Source organism: Pinus tabuliformis, chromosome 5_1 (assembly GCF_031772625.1).
Source record: "Pinus tabuliformis cultivar Carrire ecotype Pingquan chromosome 5_1, CPIR1, whole genome shotgun sequence".
NCBI lineage: Eukaryota > Viridiplantae > Streptophyta > Pinopsida > Pinales > Pinaceae > Pinus > Pinus tabuliformis.
The window spans coordinates 77,171,071-77,190,370 of record NC_142305.1 but is presented as its reverse complement, the minus strand read 5'-3'; the positions used below and the strand labels follow the sequence as shown (position 1 = coordinate 77,190,370).

The 19,300-nt window shown below is 38.5% G+C and overlaps 1 protein-coding gene across 2 annotated transcripts in view; it reads right to left on the bottom strand.

Moving 5' to 3' along the window:
• Positions 1–12,510: 12,510 nt before the first annotated feature.
• MAG1 (Calcineurin-like metallo-phosphoesterase superfamily protein) overlaps positions 12,511–19,300 on the bottom strand; it is a 146,368-nt gene continuing 139,578 nt past the window's right edge. For both annotated transcript variants that reach the window (XM_089431759.1, XM_089431758.1), the window contains exon 4: positions 12,511–13,017. In XM_089431759.1, the coding sequence (XP_089287885.1) occupies positions 12,724–13,017 (294 nt within the window). In that variant the 3' untranslated portion in view covers positions 12,511–12,723. The remainder of the gene's footprint in view (positions 13,018–19,300) is intronic.

Sequence of the window (19,300 nt, the reverse complement as noted above, 5' to 3'; positions counted from 1 at the left end):
TTGGTATTTTGTGAGGCTCCAACCTCTAGGGCACCAACCTTGGATTTAGGAGCACCAACTCCAAGGACACCAATCCTTCCAATTTTGAGGCACCAACCCCAAGGGTTCCGACCCTATCTTGTCAAGGCACCAACCTTGGATTTAGGAGCATCAACTCCAAGGACACCAATCCTTCCAATTCTGAGGCACCAACCCCAAGGGTTCTGACCCTATAGTTTTGCTTTGTCAAGAAATGTTTTGATTGTATTACAATGATCTCAAAATCTTCTTCACTGTGTTCTGTCAATCTACAACTTCACTGCTACATCAATGACAACATGTCTTCGTATGAAGGAGCCTTCACAATTCTTCATATTTCCCAAACAGAGTCTGCAGAGTTACCTCATGATGATTTCAAATAGCCATCATGATCTCTAATAATGTCTCCAAGATCTGTTGATGCTTTTCAACAAAATATCTTTGATAAGTTGCGCTAAGCCTCAATGCCTGCACAAAACAATTCTCTGTTTTTCAACCCTCTGTTCTTATTGTCGCGGTAACTACTTCAGGAGAAACTGCTTCAGGAGTGACTGTCGCACTATCTTACTTCCAAGGAATAATCTCACAAAGACTTCAACGCTAGTGTTGTCTACTGCTCCCTTCAAACAATGACTAATAAAATCTTACTTCGCTAGTTCGAGGTCATACAGATCTTCACAAAATTGTTCTTCAGGTTGCAGTTTGTACTTCTTCAATAGATTAATTCATCACAGGTACGAACTGTATGAATGACCCTATGCGCAATTAGTCTCAACTTTCTTCATTCTTCAACTCTTAATGCTCCTGTGTATTTCTCTTCTGATCGACCTTCGGCTTCCTTTCCTTTGTTTCTTCTTTTCCGCTCGTCCTTTGGCTTTTTTGAGTTCACGAGTTGTGAACTGTTACTTCCTTTCTGTATTCAATGCCCGAGATTGATGCCTTTATTGAAACGTTTTAACTCGTATTTATACGAGTTTTACCAATGAATGAGAGACACGTTTATTGGAGGGAGACCAACTTGTTTATTTACAGAGAAACCATAAAAGGAGAGGCTATAACCATATTATAATAGGAGTTTGGCGGTCCCCACATGTTACGTCACTACTAATTGCAATTGCAACTTTCAGAGGTCCCGCAATCGCAACCTTTAACATTATCAATGTAACATAGTCGATACTCATACTATCGATGAAGCGAATGCAATATAATATTAAACAGTCGTCAATAGATCCATCAAGTCCACAGCTAGTAGTTCGTCGGGTTTATCGCAATCGGTGGTCCGAGGTCCACACCCTTATCGCAATTGGTGTGACATCCTTTAAGACTTTGCGATATGACAATTCTCATAGGCGGATGCGATGTTTCTTTAAGGTGAATTGTAATGGTCCCGCGGGTCTGTATATATATCGCAATCGCATATTATCGGTGGTGATACATAATAAACTTTATGGTTTGTGATTATGCAATGGATGCAATATTATATTGAGTTGTATTGCAATGGTGCAGCGGGTCCGCAATGATATCGCAATCGCAGGTTTCAATGTGACACGTAAGAAAGCTGCCAATATAATATATTGTTGATATGTTAACTTCGATGTGCTATGGACTTTTGTTAAAAGATTCCCACGATTTGTTTCTTAGATTGGGTTCTTAGCTCCTCCGATAACACTGTTTATGCTCCTTCGTCGATGTGTCCCTCTTTTCTTCTCGATGGCTTCCAATGACCTCTTCCTCTTACTCTTTGGATTCATGATGGCTTCCGATAAACTACTTCTGATGAACTCTTCTGATAGCTCTTCTTTGACTGCTCCTGTTATTGACTACTTGATCCAAAAACCCTCTAAGTCTTCAAAATCTTTTAAAATATCAAAACTATCGCATGAGGATGAACTCTTAAAACAGGCGGAAAACACTATTAGCAGCGAAAAACATGAAGAAATCAGTAAAAACAAGCTTAAAGCAACTTTGAATCGGAGTCGTCGGATCTGACTGATCAACGGTCCAGATCTGATCGGCAAATCGCAATCGGCAATGGAAAGCAGAGGCAATCGGGGCTATCACATAAAACTTGCGATTGCGATCAGCATGGGTCAACGAGGACTGTCGATCAAGCGCGCAAATCGACGGCCCATGTTAACGCATGATATCGCAATCGGTAAACACAGAGGAGCGATTACAAACGGCCCAGGGTATCTGCGATATGTGAATGTGATTAATCGCATCGCAATGTCACATCGGAACTATGCAAGGATCGGGGCCGATATACATATGGCTTGCGACAGCCAGACCCGATGGAGCTATAAAGCAATATTCCATAAAATTTGAGATCCGTCAAACGACAGATTTCTATGTATTTTGTGTATTTCGTTTATTAAACGAAATACGAAAGGAAGCGTTGATGCGATGAAAATCGGACCCGACGGGATCTATGAATGCGATATTATAATGTTTCAAGTCCGATAAAGCTATTTTACGTGGTTTTTCAACGTTTTAATGTATTTTAAATATAAAGGAAATCACAATATAAACGGGATTTCGGGAGAGCCAAAGGCGGTAAATGGTTTGGGCCAGGCTCTGCCCGATCCCATACAATCGTTGCCACGTGTCCAGGCTGAGGAGGGAGAAAACCAACCACTCTCATCGAGCGGTTAGCCCCCGTACTTGAGGGCCGCTCGAAATGAACCACAGTCGTTGGATCTGGATCTCCCAGATCAACGATGGAGAAGCGATAAGTAGTTAAAAGGCGGACCCGATAGAAGTCTAAGGAAGATTTATGGATATTTGAAGTTCGATAAACAGTGTTTGGTAGACTTTTCTTGTGTTTGAACATATTTCTCTGTGTAAACAGAGAACGGCGATTTCGAAGGATTTCAGAGGCCCGATGACCCATTCCGTTACAGAATAGGTGGCCACCATCCCTGGAAGCATTTAGCAATGATTGCTAACGCTCAGAGGGGGATCTGAGCGAACAGAGGTCGGGAAGCTAGAGAGTCCGAGAAGGTGAAATGAACATACAGCGTCGATTGGCTTTAAAGCCATAGACAGAGAGCAAACAGGAACAGGCAGTGCTGAAACAGAGAGTCAGTGAGGAGAGTCTGTGTACTCAGAAGAGACTTGGAGAATCCAAGTAAAGCCTTATTATTTTGTATCTGTTGTGTGAGGCTCAAATTGAGCTCACTGTTGTAAAACTCTATTTTGAAGACATAATAGAGAGGTCACCTCTAAAGGCTGGACCAGGAGACGTAGCCCAGGAGTGTTGGGTGAACTCCTTATTAAACCTATTTTGTTTATGTGCGTTGTCTATTATGTTTCTTTCACTGCTTCATTGTCTATGTATTTCGCAATCTTATCAATCCATTGCATAAAGTAACATAGGCATATCCATGCACATGAGTCTGTAATACCTTAATAATTGTCTAAGATCATTATCAGATCAAGTGGTATCAGAGCTTTAGGTTGCTAAGGTTAGACAAGCTTGTGTTGGATTGTTGAATGCTAACTAGGTCAAAGCTCAAATTAGGAAAAGGAGAACTGGTTGAGACTAACCCAGAAATAGAAAGAGTCCATCATAGGAGGAAAATGGCAGAAGAAATTCCCTTGAAATCAGACTCTCAGTTCATGGACAGTTTCATGACCATGAGAGCCATGGTAGAAGAGATGTATCGAAAATTTGAGAAAGGTCGAAATGAAGATACTTCAACCTCCAAACAAGACAAAGGAACAGAGGAACCTCTTCTCGATGGACATTCATAAGGCTAAGGGAAAGGGAAAGAGCCCCCTCTATCAACACCTCCTTCTAGCCCTTTGATCAAATTAGATGTAAAATTTGATTTGCCCATATATGATGAAGAATTAAATGCAGAAAAGCTAGATAATTGGATTAGACAGATTGATGTATATTGCAGGGTGCAGAACATTGATTCAGAAAGGAGAAAGATTCAGCTGGCCAGCCTTCGCCTTGGAGGAACTGCCCTAGTGTGGTGGGAAGGCAGGACACAAGCTGATTTGAAGAAGCATGGTAAAATTCTTTCTACCTGGAATGAATTTGTTTCTGCCATTAAAAAACAATTCTATCCACTAGCTTATATGCAGCAAGCAATGATGAGTTGGCAAACTCTTCGCCAATTAAAGGGGCAAAGTGCACAAAGCTATACCCAGGAATTTAGAAAAAAGAGCTTTAATTCTAGGCATTTCTTTAGACTCACCTGAAACTTTGTTGAAGTATATAGGTGGTCTGCATAGTTATTTGAGACACACCATTCTCATGTTTAACCCTACTAGCATAGATGAGGTATCAGTTCAGGCTACACATCTGAAGGCTAGAGGCAAGAATGTGAACCGCGAGATTGGGGGATCATCAAAACCCATTGCAAGCAAGAACAAGGAAAAGAGGAAGCAAAAATGGAAAGAGAGGAAGACAAATACTATACAGAAAGACAAACCTTCATGCACTCACTGCAAGAAGGTTGGACATGATGATGAACATCGCTGGTCTTTGCATCCGGCGCTGAAACCCAAGAAGTTCGATGGCAAGAAGAAGAACACTGCTACTCCTATTCATAAATATTTGGGGTCAGACTCAGGTGATGAAACAACAGTCACAGTTGTGGGTATAAAAGGTAAAAATTTTGAAGCATCTATTAGTAATTCTGCACAATCTATTGATAATGAAGAAAATGAGAGGAAAAGACATGAGCTTTCTCATATTATAGTTATTTCCAAGCATCAAAAGATTGATACTTTATTTGATAGTGGTTCACAAGTAAACTTGATTTCTGAAGCAATTGTAAAGAAGTTAGGACTCCTAACCACACCTCACAAGAAGCCATATCCATTAGGTTGGGTATGTGATAAAGCAAAGCTAAAAGTGACCAGACACTGTAAACTTAGGTTTGCTTTTGGGTCAACTTTTGTAGATGAGGTTGAGTTAGATATAGTTCTCTTGGATATATGTGGTATTGTGTTAGGAAGTCCTTACTTATATGATAGAAAAGCTATTTTCTATAGAACTGACTATAAGTATCAACTCACAAAAGATGGAATAGAATATATTGTAAGAGCTCATCAGCTCAAAAATAACTACACTCTCATAAAGTCAGGGCAGATGAAAAGAATTGTAAATTCGTGCAAGCAATTTTTACTAATGGTTGTAAAGAAAAAGACCCCTGATAAAACCAATGTATTTGAAGGCTGTGATGCTAAACAGAAAGATGATTTTAAAAAAGTTGTTTTAGAATATGATATCCTATTTCATGAACCTAAAAGTCTGCCACCCAAAAGGGAAATTGCACATAATATTCATTTGCAGCAAGATGCTCCATTGCCTAACATCGGAATGTACAGGTTATCCACTTTAGAGAATGCGGAGATCAAGAAGCAGGTACAGGAGCTACTCGACAAAGGGTTCATAAGGCCAAGCACATCACCATGTGGATCTCCAATTGTCTTGGTAAGAAAGAAAGATGGCTCGTGGAGGATGTGCATTGATTACAGAGCACTGAATAAAATAACGATCAAGAATCGTTATCCTCTTCCTCGCATAGATGATCTATTGGATTAGTTGAAGGAAGTTGTTTACTTTTCCAAGTTAGACTTGCGTAGTGGCTACCATCAAGTCAGAGTAGCAGAACAAGATGCATAGAAGACTGCTTTCAAAACAAAGCAAGGGGTGTATGAATAGCTAGTTATGCCTTTTGGCTTAACTAATGCTCCTTCCACTTTCATGAGAGTAATGAATGATGTACTCAGGCCTTTTATTGATGATTTTGTAATTGTATATTTAAATGACATTCTTGTTTTCAATAAAACATGGGAAGAACATTTAAAGCATGTAAAGCAGACTCTAGATGTTTTGAAAAAAGAAAATCTCTATATTAAATTATCAAAATGTAAATTTAGCAAAACATCTTTGAATTATTTGGGTCATATTATTTTAGGAGCTTCCTAGGAGCAGCACAACATTGGAGAAAGTTTATTGCTAACTTTTCCTTGATTGCACCTCCCTTACATGCTTTAACAAGATTGAACAAAGTGTTTCAATGGGGAGGCAAACAGCAGAAAGCCTTCGACAGCTTGAAAGAAAATATTAGTATAGCACCAGTACTAACATTGCCAGATCTTCAAAGACCATTTGAGATTGAAACAGATGCCAATGACTATGCCATGGGAGCAGTGTTGATGCAACATGGTAAACCCATATGTTATCATTCTGAGACATTTAATTCTACAGTAGTTCATTATCTCACATATGATAAAGAATTGTATGCATTAGTACAGAGTGTGAAAAAGTGGAAATATTATTTATTGGGCAAAGAAACAATTATACATACTGATCATCAACCACTTCAATATTTACACTCACAAACTAAATTGCAGAAATCAAGACACTATAGGTGGATGGGTTTTCTAGAACAGTTTCATCTTGTCATCAGATATAAGAAAGGCATACACAATAAGGTTGCAGATATATTATCCAGACCAATCATAAATGCATCTACTATACTTAAGCATAATTCAGTATTGCATGAAAGCTACATTGAACAATATGCTCAAGATGTAGATTTTAAAGATGTATATGCAACTTTAAGTCACGGAAAACAAGTAGAAGAATTGGATTATCATGTTAAGGACCAACTCTTGTATCATTTGGGAAAGTTATACATTCCTCAAACTCAAAGAGTTAATATAATCCGAGAAGCACACACTTCTATAATATCAGGTCATTTTGGTGTAAGTAAAACAGTTGCACGGCTGCAAAGGTTCTGTTATTGGCCAAGAATGCATGAAACAGTTTCTAGATATATTAAAGAATGTACCATGTGTGTTAAAAGCAAGCCCAGCAATAGAAAACTAGGCTTGTACACTCCACTTCCAGTTCCTTCTCATCCCTGGGAAAGTGTTTCCATGGAATTTGTTGGGGGACTGCCAAATCTAGAAAAGGTCATGATTATTTATATGTTATTGTGGACAGGTTCAGCAAAATGTGTATTTTAATACCTTGTAACAAGCAGATTACAACTGAACAAATAGCAAAGTTGTTCTTTCAGCATGTATGGGTTCATTTTGGGTTACTCACTTCTATTGTCCATGATCGAGATTCCCGATTTGTTGGGAAGTTTTGGTCAAGTCTATGGGAGTTAATGGACACCAAATTGAAGAAGAGCACAGCATTTCATCCACAAACAGATGGCCAAATAGAAGTGGTCAACAGGACAGTGATCCCAAGCTTTGGGATGAGCATTTATGTTATGTGCAACTTGCTTACAACCGTGCTAAACATTCTTCTACATAGAGATCTCCTTTTGAGACTTGTTTTGGTTTTACACCAAGGTCTCCCTTGGATTTTGTCTTTAGTAAAGACATAGCAGTTGATGGACACAGTGATGTGGACAAAGCAACCAAGTTCATTGAAATTCACCAGGCAGTGCAGGAACAGCTGGAAAAGAGCCAAGCCAAGTACAAGGCAAGGCATGATAAGCATCGAATTGAGCATAGCTTCCAAGTTGGTGATCAAGTCTGGCTATACATCAGCAAAAACAAAATGCAAGGTGAAGGTAAGAAGCTGAAGCCAATAAAGTATGGGCCTTTCAAGATACTTGAGAAAATTGGTGAGAATGCTTTTCGCCTTGATTTGCCAGCTTACATGCACATCTATTCAGTAGTTAATGCAGAGAACTTGAGACTATTTGAACCTTCATTGATTGAAGATCCTGAAGAGCAAAGTCAGTTGCCTTCTATTGATGATCTGTTTCCTGAATATCTCAATGAGTTACAGGAAGATACAGTTCTGGACAGGAAGGTGAGAACTATGTGCAAAGGGGACGTTGAGTACCTCAAAATCGGACTCAAAGGTTCAAAACCAAGCAGTGCGAGATGGATAGAGATTGGACAAGCGAGGAAGCTGTATCTTCACTTGATTGATGCTTAAAAACCAACTTTTGGTGGTCCAAAATCCTTTTCAGTGGAAAGGCGTGATCCAAAATGGATCCAAAACCCCTCTAAGTCTTCAAAATCTTTTAAAAGATCAAAACTATTGCATGATGATGAACTCTTAAAACAGGCGGAAAACACTATCGGCAGCGAAAAACATGAAGAAATCAGTGAAAACAGGCTTAAAGCAACTTTGAATCGGAGCCGTAGGATCTGGCTGATCAACGGTCCAGATCCGATCAGCAAAACACAATCGGTGATGGCAAGCGAAGGCAATCGGGGGCTATCACATAACAGTTGCGATTGCGATTAGTGAGGGTCAATGAGGACCGTCAATCAAGCGCGCAAATCGACGGCCCATGTTAACGCGCAATATCGCAATCGGCAAACACAGAGGAGCGATTACAAACGGCCTGGGGTATCTGCGATATGCGATTGTGATTAATCGCATCGCAATGTCGCATCGGAACTATGCAAAGGATCAGGGCCGATATACATATGGCTTACGACAGTGGAACCCGATGGAGCTATAAAGCAATATTTCATAAAATTTGAGATCCGTCAAACAGCAGAGTTCTATGTATTTCGTGTATTTCATTTATTAAACTAAATACGAAGGGAAGCGTCGATGCGATGAAAATCGGACCCGACGGCATCTATAAATGCGATATTATAATGTTTCAAGTCCGATAAAGCCATTTTACGGGGTTTTTCAACGTTTTAATGTATTTTAAATACAAAGGAAATCACGATATAAGCGGGATTTCGAGAGAGCCAAAGGTGGTAAATGGTTTGGGTCGAGCTCCGCCTGATCCCATACAATGGCTACCACGTGTCCAGGCTGAGGAGGGAGAAAACCACCCTCATCGGGCGGTTCACCCCCGTACAAAAGCACTGCCCGAAATGAACCACATTTGTTGGATTTGGATCTGCCAGATCAACGATGGAGAAGCGGTAAGCAGTTAAAAGGCGGACCCGATAGAAGTCTAAGGCAGATTTATGGATATTTTAAGTCCGATAAACAGTGTTTGGCAGAGTTTTCCTGTGTTTGAACATATTTCTGTGTAAACAGAGAATGGCGATTTCGAAGGATTGCAGAGGCCCGATGACCCATTATGTTACAGAACAGGTGGCCACCATCCCTGGAAGCGTTTAGCAATGATTGCTAACACTCAGGGGGATCTGAGCGGATAGAGGTCGGGAAGCCAAAGAGCCCGAGAAGGTGAAATGAACAAACAACGCCAATTGGCTTTAAAGCCACAGACACAGCAAATAGGAACATGCAGTGCTGAGACAGAGCAACAGAGACAGAGAGTCAATGAGGAGACTCTGTGTACTCATAAGAGACTTGGGGGATCCAAGTAAAGCCTTATTGTTGTGTATCTGTTGTGTGAAACTCAAATTGAGTTCACTGTTGTAAAATTCTGTTTTGAAGACATAATAGAGAGGTCACCACTAAAGGCTGGACCAAGAGACGTAGCCCAGGAGTGTTGGGTGAACTCCTTATTAACCCTGTTGTGTTTATGTGTGTTATCTATTATGTTTCTTTTACTGCTTCATTGTCTATGTATTTCGCAATCTTATCGATCCATTGCATAAAGTAACATAGGCATATCCATGCACATGAATCTGTAATAACTTAATAATTGTCTAAGATCATTATCAGATTACTTCCAATGGCTTCCAATATCTTTCCAATGGCTTCCCTAGTGGCTTTCCTCCTCGGCTTCTTGCTTCTATTACTTTATGGATCTACTATGCTTCTCCTTGGCTTCGTATCATCATTTAGTATTCCAAAATATTGCCATATTGACATCAATGACAATCTACATCAACAAACACATGATCATTTAGGCCGACTTACATAATTGGAGGGAACCATCATTAGGATAAAATTCAAATTTAATTTTGAATTTTTCTTGGAGCCAAAAACCCTTATGTCCATGAAACAACTCCACAAAATATTTGATATTTTAATGTAAGCCTCATTATTTAACCAAATTGCTAACCAATGAAGAACTTTCACAACAACTTATTTTAGAGATGTTGACCACAACAAGTGGGCAACCAACTTTGATTGGGCATATCTCTCAAACTGTGAGGAGCCTTGTGACATGCCACATACGGTTGGAATCAACATGACAAGGAGAAACATCTTATGATAGTCTCATCTGCAACTTCACTAATTTGCTTAGCCAAAAATTTAATCTAACACAGGGTACATTGCAGGAGCTGGCTATCTTCTGGAACTTCTTGTCCATTGGAGCATCCAACTGATGCAATCCAACCAAAAAAAAATAATAATAATAATAAAATAAATAAAGAGCATGTTAGAGCCTCCTTCAATTGACGCTGAAAATCTTGGAAGTTGGAGCTTCCTAGTAAATTATTGAAGACAAATATTAAGAAGCATTCAGTGGGATTTTCTCCCGAAAGGGTTTCCACCTACAAAACTCTCATGTATTGTCTTTATTGGTGTGCATTGTTGAATGGTGTTGATCATTGTTTATGTGTATCTGATGCTAATGATAATTAATGCTTTGTGACACTAAAATTAACTAATTGAAGAGAAATACTAATTCACCCCTCTCAATATTTCCAACATTTGCTTCTCATTTCAATTTTGAAATAATGAACAAAGTTCATAAGAAGACTTAATATCTTCTTTTTCCTAGTGATTTTCAAGGGTTCTAACCAATAGCTTAGTGAGTGAAATTCCAACATTTGCTTCTCATTTCAATTTTGAAATAATGAACAAAGTTCATAAGAAGACTTAATATCTTCTTTTTCCTAGTGATTTTCAAGGGTTCTAACCAATAGCCTAGTCAGTGAAATTTCAGAAGAAATAATATCAATAATATTACAATTAACAGTTTCTTGTCATGTGTACTACTTGATTCAAGATAATGATGCAAGAATTAAGCATTATTTAAGACTGCTGACAAGTTAATGGTGTATTTATAAATTCTGATTATATAGAGCTCAAAGAAGAATGCCTCCATGATGTGAAAGCAAAACAATAACAAGAAGGTAATTATAAATACCAATGAGGTCAGAACACTGAGCCAAACCACACAAGTTAAGTATCGGCATGCCACGTGACACGTGATTTTAAGCTAAGATGGAAACTGACACTAATATTTACTTTGAAATACAGGTTATGTAACAGGCGTGCCATGTAAAACTGTGCCAAGCTCCTTCAATTTCCTAATACCTTCTTACACATTGAAAATGCACTTACATGCAGACAGAAACCTTAGCTATCATTATTCTTTTTAAATAGATTAAATAAGGAGCAATCCAACTGTTCTACTTTTTGGATCCGTAAATGACAAAAAATTAATCGAGTCATCACTAAAATCAGTCAATATACAACCAAAATAGCTCTAAAAAGTAGCACAGTTAGACAATTCTAATAAATAATACTAATAAATATATAAAATTCACCATTATCATGGGATATGTGTATATTCGTTATATTTCATTCAAGACAAAAGCAGAATTGACGGAATTTACACCTCGCATAGGTACCACAAATAAGTCCTTCTGACTCTGCTTTTCAAATTAACGTTAGAGAACTGCAGGATATTGAGGCACTGTAACTGCATATTGCTCGACAAAATGACATCACATATGATTACAGCCAGAGTTCTCCAAACTCATGAAGACTTTACTAAAAATATTGAAATTCCACTCGGCTTTCTATGCCTCTTGCAACTGGTTCCATGAAATCAGAATATGAAATCAATAATAGCAAAATTCCATCACTATTCATGAAAAAATTTCTGGAATTTTTTTTTCTTTTATGATATATCTACAGGATCTAAAACATCAAGTGGGCTGTGGGAATGTGGTAAATCATGTGAGCTTTCTCCAGAGAAAACTGAGATCAATCACCCTGAAAACATGCTTCCATGTTAATGTGGCCGACTGCCATGCTATTTTATGATCTACCTGAGCTAATTACCAGATCCATGACTAGTGGAAGTCCCAAAAATGCTGACAGCTCACAGATGCAGCACATCTCAATGGATGAGGTCAGGTGCAAGTCCTGGTTGAATTTAACAAAATAAATATCCCCAGTCATGGCATCTGAGCCAAAAATGTAGAGCCCACTTTGTCCAAAAAGAACTGCTTACAAAGCCGGAAAATTTTAAAAGAAAAAAAAGAGAAGATATAGAACACCCTCCATACTGAGAGGACCTGCCCATTTCGTAGTCTTATTTTGCTAAATATTCAGTTGTAAATAAAATCTCTTTATTGACAATCGTTAGGGCTACACAAATTGCAAGTTTGATGTACATCAATATTTGATGGATTTTAAATTGCAAACCTTCTGGAAATTGTAAATTTAAGCATTTGCATTGTCATGTGTCCATCTATAATGCTGTGCTCCATATATTTTGAAATTGAAGTTCGTTTTCCACAGCAAGTGCACATGCAAAAAAACTGATTTGGCAAGAAGGAGTTGGGCCCATCTATTAGTGATAAACATCTATTTTCCTCTATGATCTTAATTGTATCTTCCACAAAATTCTCAGTTCATTGAAAAGTACAAAAAAATCAGTTATCTAACTTGCATAAAAACTACAATTACACAAAACAAACAACGGTTTAACATTGCAGCCCTAATCGTAACAATGAATTATTGGAAAAAGCTAATATATAAACCATATCCAGTATCGTGTACCCAATAAGGGATGTGAACTAATGCAGCTCAAATCTCCAACAGACCAGTGTTATATGTCTTTTCTCGAAAAGCACAACCCCTACATGCTACTGGGATGTTGGTGATTTTTTAAAGTCAATTTTGTCAACCTTTACTTCCCCATCAATGAGTTCATAAACATAAACCACTACTCTCAGGCCATCAATGTCCATCAGGACAAAACTGGGATTAACTTCATATGTTATGCTACTATAGGCACCAGTTGCTGAGCCAGGATTTATCACAACCCCTCCTTCATGCTTGTAAGCTTTGAACTGATGAGTATGGCCTGTAATAAGAATGTCCACATCTAACTGGCGCTGCAGCATTGCTAAGGAATCAAGATCTCCCCAAGGAATTACCTTCATTGGCATCAAAAAAAGTCATAAAAATTTGATGTGAAAATAGAAAAATAACAGCATTTATTTATAAAAAATTCTGCCACTTTACAACTTACAAGAGAAGGAGCTGAAAGTGAACAACAAAAAGTAGAGAGTTTGCAAAATGTTTAATATACCATCCAAAGTCAGCATCCATAGAAAGGACCACCAGTATTCAACATTCTATAATACCATAGAATGAGCATAAAGCCCTTTTATAGTGATTTGGTTTTCAACAGGAAGATGGGCAGCATTCACAGGTTCACGAAGTTGCATATGGATTTCATAAAGTCTTGCATAACACTAACAGTTCTAAGCCCATATATTTAGCTACTATCTCAGGCTATTTTAACTAACATAGCATGTCTTTGATACAATGCTATTTTAACTAATCTTTTCCAATCGTCCAGATAGGTAATATCTAATACATATAATATTTTGGAAGGACAAATAAAAAGGTTCAGAGTAATTGCACATGTTATTCTTAGGCAAAGACATAAAGTCTATACAGCACCTACTGCCTCCAGGACTGCATAATTCTCGAGTTGTAACTGTGAAGACCTATTTTGAAGCTGATCTAGTATTATTTCCATGTTTCAAAAATCAAAACTTAGAAAAACTTAAGTGTAGCATCCAACATTTATGATTAGCCCATGATTATGCTTCACAAAAAATTGATTGTGGTCATGTCAACATCCCAAACTCAGATTGATACATTCCCAGAAAGCATAACAACCTATGCTGGGTGCTGCCAGATAGTCTCATGTGCCATATTGCTAGTTGAACAGGAAAGTCAATATATATGTTTGTTGTTCTCACAGGTTAGCCAAGTCTGTACTCCAGAGTGAAGGAATGCGATGATGAGGGGACAAACATATGCTCGTTAAAAAAAGGTGTAAGCTTCACTTTCAGCCATGACTGACCATATGTATATTATTATTAGGTTTGGTTGAGGTTGATTTCACAAGGGTTATTTGTGTGGGCCCTGTTACCACTCCAATTAGCAGGTTGTTGAAGATCCTGTAAAACTCGCTATGACCGGCACACACGAGACAGAAGCCCACTGTCACCTCGGCCTAAGTTCCCACACTTTAATCCCAACTCCTATCAAAAAGGGCTATGGGAGGTTTCCTGTGAATGACACAAGCCAATGACTACAAGACCAGTGCAGTATAAAGGGGACAAACAGCTGAAGTGGAGGAGTTACTGTATAAAATTACTCATCCTATTTGACAGGTCTGCAAAATCTACAAGTAGAATATAAACAGCAATCAACAAACACTCAGAATTTGTTAAATGTGACATGTAAATAGTCAATTTTGGTGTAAAAAAATATTCTAACCGAATATACAAGTGTGTCTATGATTAGGCACTCCATTAAAGGGGGTGTTGTGTAAAATTGTTTGCTGCCCTGTTTTTGACAGGTCTAGAATTTCTGGAGAAAATGCAGAAATCAACAATCCAGCCCCTTGAAAGCTCACCCAAAAGTGTTAGAACATTTTTAAATCTTGGATGTAAGGGTGAGGACATTAGAAGACTAAGGAATGATCAATTTAGACCACCTTTTGGCCTCTAACCTACGACTAAATTGAATTTCCAGCAAGTTGTGAATTCAGTTTTTGAGGTCTTGGGGTCAACACCCCCTAGATGCACAACTCACAAATTTATTTCAGCGAATAAATAAATATTTTAAGGGGCTAAAATAACTATATCTAAGCTACAGATTTAAGATATAAACTTACTAGTGCGAATACAAGAATTTAAGATTTGAACTTACTAGTACGAAAATTGTTTGCTACAGCACTCTTTTTTACTACAGATCTACAAAATATAAACTAAAAACACCCGCAAAAGATATGGAAAATAAATTCAAAAGCAAATGTATTTCTTCCTTGGTTTAGATATTAAATTTTACTCTTTTTCCAACGGTTTTACTAGCTAGAAAGATAGGAAATTTATAGCAAGCTAGTAAATAAAAAATAAAAATAAAAAGGAAAATGTTTTAATTTTCTAAACAAAGTGGTTGAGATGTGAAGCTTACCAATATGCAGAGTTACAATCACAACCCTTTCTTGGTCGATTTCCCTTTCTTGGTCTTCATATCCATCTCATGGATCTTCCAACCAATCTTTGTTGCTATAGAGACCACTGATCTAATAGAAGTATATCGAGCTACTAGAGCGAAGGTCTCCTCATAGTCAACTCCCTCTACATGTGAGAACCCTAGATCCACAAATCGAGCTTTGAACTTCTCAATGTTTCCATCTGCAGCATACTTGATCTTGTAGAACCACTTGGAAGAAACCACTCACTTCCCCTCAAGCCTCGACATTGTCTCCCACACACCATTCTTCATAATGGAAGCATACTTTTCCACCATGGCATCCCTCCAGACCTGTTGGCCTGCAGCCTCCTCATAGCTAGAAGGCTCAGTCTCAACAATGCTACTCACCATAGCCATATAGCCACTAAACCGCTTTAGTGGTATGCTCTCCCTAACTGACCACTTGGGCTTTCCCACTGACTCCTCGGCTTCCTTCAAGGTATCATGAATCCATCTCAGCTTCTTCTTCCCCAAGATAGCCTCCTAAACTGGTATGGGAGTGTCCTCCTCTGAAGTCTGTACCCCTAACGATGATTTGATTGTCTAGTGTTAATTAGATAAGAACAATTTTCTGCAACTGATAATTACTTCCAATGATATATGATATTACTTTAGCACATTCCAGACTATCACTAAACTATTACACTCAAAAACTTCAGTTTTAAATGTAATAGAAACAGTAAAGATCAGAATATAATAGCTATGCATAGTAGACACTAAAATTTTGCCTTGGGTAACCCAAACTCGGGAGAAAACCCAGCAATTTTTTCTAAGAGAAATTGTTCAGTTCAGCAAAAGTACAATCTGATATCATTTTTGGGATTCAACTGCGTTAAGTAAGTCATTCACGTATGACCATTTCCATGAGAGGTAGTCGTAACTGACTAATTTCTCATGATTTTTGAATAGTTCACTTAGCACTCATTGCATCGGGTGATGCTCACAGGGGTGAAGAAGTGGGATTGAAACTAGTGAAATGAATCACATAGCATCAATCATCACTTCCGGGGCTTGCACCCGGTAACCAGGACTTCCCAGGAGGTCACCCATCCCAGAACTCCTCTGGCTCAAGCGCGCTTAACTGTTGAGTTTTCCCCACAATCAAGCCCACTTAGCTTGCTACCCCATTTGCAAGCTAAGTTTCAATTTCACTAGTTTCATTTCACTAGTGATGATTGATGCTATGTGATTCATTTCACTAGTTTCAATCCCACTTCTTCACCCCTGTGAGCATCACCCGATGCAATGAGTGCTAAGTGAACTATTCAAAAATCATGAGAAATTAGTCAGTTACGACTACCTCTCATGGAAATGGTCATACGTGAATGACTTACTTAACGCAGTTGAATCCCAAAAATGATATCTAATACAATGCACTGCGTAAACCCCTGTACTTAAGTACAATCTGATATTTTCAAGTCAAACTTGGTCAACCCAGACCAAAATTATAGTGTTGGTCAAACCTGATTAAACAGATTAAGAGTATGTCTATTATAGGCTTAAGATATTGCTTTCTCCTGCACTGGACTTGTTCCATTTCTGCATGTAGCCTCAACCCTTTTATGGCCTTAACATTACACCAAAATCAGCCTCAAGAATGAACGAAATACTGCCACAGAAAGGAGGCTGAAAATACCACATACTTTCCCTAACCAAGCCCAAAATCAGTCTTAGGTGCAGGGCTACAGTAGGCTCAGGCAGGCCAAGATATGCCTCAGAGAGGCCAAATAGGAGCCTCAGAAGGGAGCCAAAATTTGGTCTGCCTCGGGACTATTACAAAGCTGTTACAGAGGCTGAAATTTGGCCTACCTCAAGAAGTATGCCACAGGGTCGAATAAGGCCTCTAATCAGGTCTGTGAGTCTACCTCAAAAGGGACAAAAATTTTCGTTGCAATACCACAAAAACAAGAGATAGAACAAGCCCAGAATACACTATTTTCTCTTATCTGCAAGACAGTCCCTAGCCTTAGCAAAAAATATATGAATGATAAGCCTTTGAAATTCTCCACAGAAATGATGGAGTCCAGAACCTTTGTAACTCGGCCTTCTTCCCCAGATATTCAATGAGCTCAGTCTTCAGAGCCTCAGTCAAGTTCAGCAAGTTCCTTGATCAGATCATACCACGAATTGATGCGATTACGCTCCATGACTAGGTAATATATAGTGTTTGGAGGGAGCCCTATATTAGGGCCAACCTAAACAAATTAGAATATTTTCCCTTTTGAAAAGGCACATCTAAATCAGAGACAACTTGTGTTGAAGAATGTGACTAGTGTCGGTCTTTATAATTGTATTGATCAAAAGAAAGAAAAAGAAATTTTTATTATTAAAAGAAATTGACTTATTAAAGCATTGGTTTCATGCTTGGGTCAATGATTAATAGGTCAAAGCCTCCATTCTAGGCTTCTAGAGTTTACGTCAAGAGTCTTAGTCCATGTCATCATGTTATAGACCCTTCTTGGGTTTTGTTTATTACGAAAGAAATTTATTTGTATGTAAAATGAGTCATTTAGGCCTCCTCCACCAAGTTGGCCTCAACCTGGGCAAGTCAACCTCATTAGGAAACAGAAACCACTATATAAAAGCAGCAATTCGACCTCATTTGAAGCACATTCTCAACAAATTCGATCTGCAATTGCTGGAGAAGGTGTCAGGCCAAGAGGTAACTCCTCAAATGAGATTATGTTATTCATTTAGGCTGTTCATTATTATATACATGAGGGAGTGACTGTTGAGTTTCATCTCCCGATGACTCTCCATTTTCTCTATTATTTATTTACACTATTTACAGTTGTTCACCCAATCCCTATGATTAGGTGTCAATTCCCCTCCTTAATCTGAAGGGATGTTGGTGAGTCCAAGCATCGTTCTGAATCTTTCAAGTTTTTCTCTTCCAAGCGCTTTGGTGAAGATGTCTACAATCTACTCATTAGTGGAACAATGGTGAAGATGGATTGTTTTGGCCTCAACATGATGTCGAATCAGATGATATTTTGTATTGATGTGCTTCGTTCGATCATGGAACTTTGGGTTCTTGGCCAACTTTATTGCCGAGGTATTGTCAATCATGAGTGGAGTCGAATGTACTTGTTTTACCTACAAATCTTCCAGAATTTTCCTGAGGCACAATTTCTTTTGTTGCCTCAGCTGCTACCACATATTCTGCCTTTGTTGTGGAATCTGCTGGAACTGATTGTTTGCGTGATCTCCAGGAGACAACTCCTGATCCAAGACTCATAGCATAACCAGAAGTAGATACCCCAGTTTCTTTGTCTCCATCAAAGTCTGAATCAGAGTATCCAATCAAGCTAAAGTCGCCCACCTATGTATACTTGAGTCCAAAGTCTTGAGTTCCCTTCAAGTACTTTAGAACTCTTTTTACAACAGACCAATGTCTCTCACAAAGCTTTTGCATAAACCTGGAGAGAATTCCAACAGCAAACGAAATGTCTGGTCTGGTAGTAGTCAGGTAGTTGAGACTTCCTACAAGTTGTCTATACTTTGTTGCATCCTCAAATTCTTTTCCTTTAATGGATGTGAGCTTTAAGTTTTGTTCCATTGGAGTAGTCAGAGGATTGCATTCAGCCATGCCAAACCTGTTCAACAAATCTCCAATGTACTTCTTTTGAGAAAGAAATATCGACTTTGGATGTTGAGTTACTTCAATACCAAGATAGTAATGAACATAGCCCAAACCAGTCATTTCAAAACCTTTCCTCAATTCTTTCTTTATGGATGCAATGTAGCTCTCATTGTTCCCTGTCATGAAAAGATCATCTACATATACCACAAGATATACAACTGTTTTGCCAACTTTCTTGACAAACAAAGTTGCATCATCAAGATCATAATGTTTGAAATTGAGTTTCAGAAGATGCTCAGTTAGTTTTTCATACCAGGCTCGCGGTGCTTGTTTGAGGCCATACAAGGATTTCACAAGTTTGCATACTTTATGTTCATGTCCTTTCACAGCAAATCCTTCAGGCTGGGACATAAAAACGTTCTCTTTTAAATCTCCATTCAAGAAAGCAGTTTTTACATCCATTTGATGGACTTTCCAACCATTCTGAGCTGCTAGGGCAAAGAGTGTCCAGATGGTAGCCCATTTTGCTGTGGGACAAAATTCTCCTCATAATCGACCGCTTCCTTCTGTGCAAAACC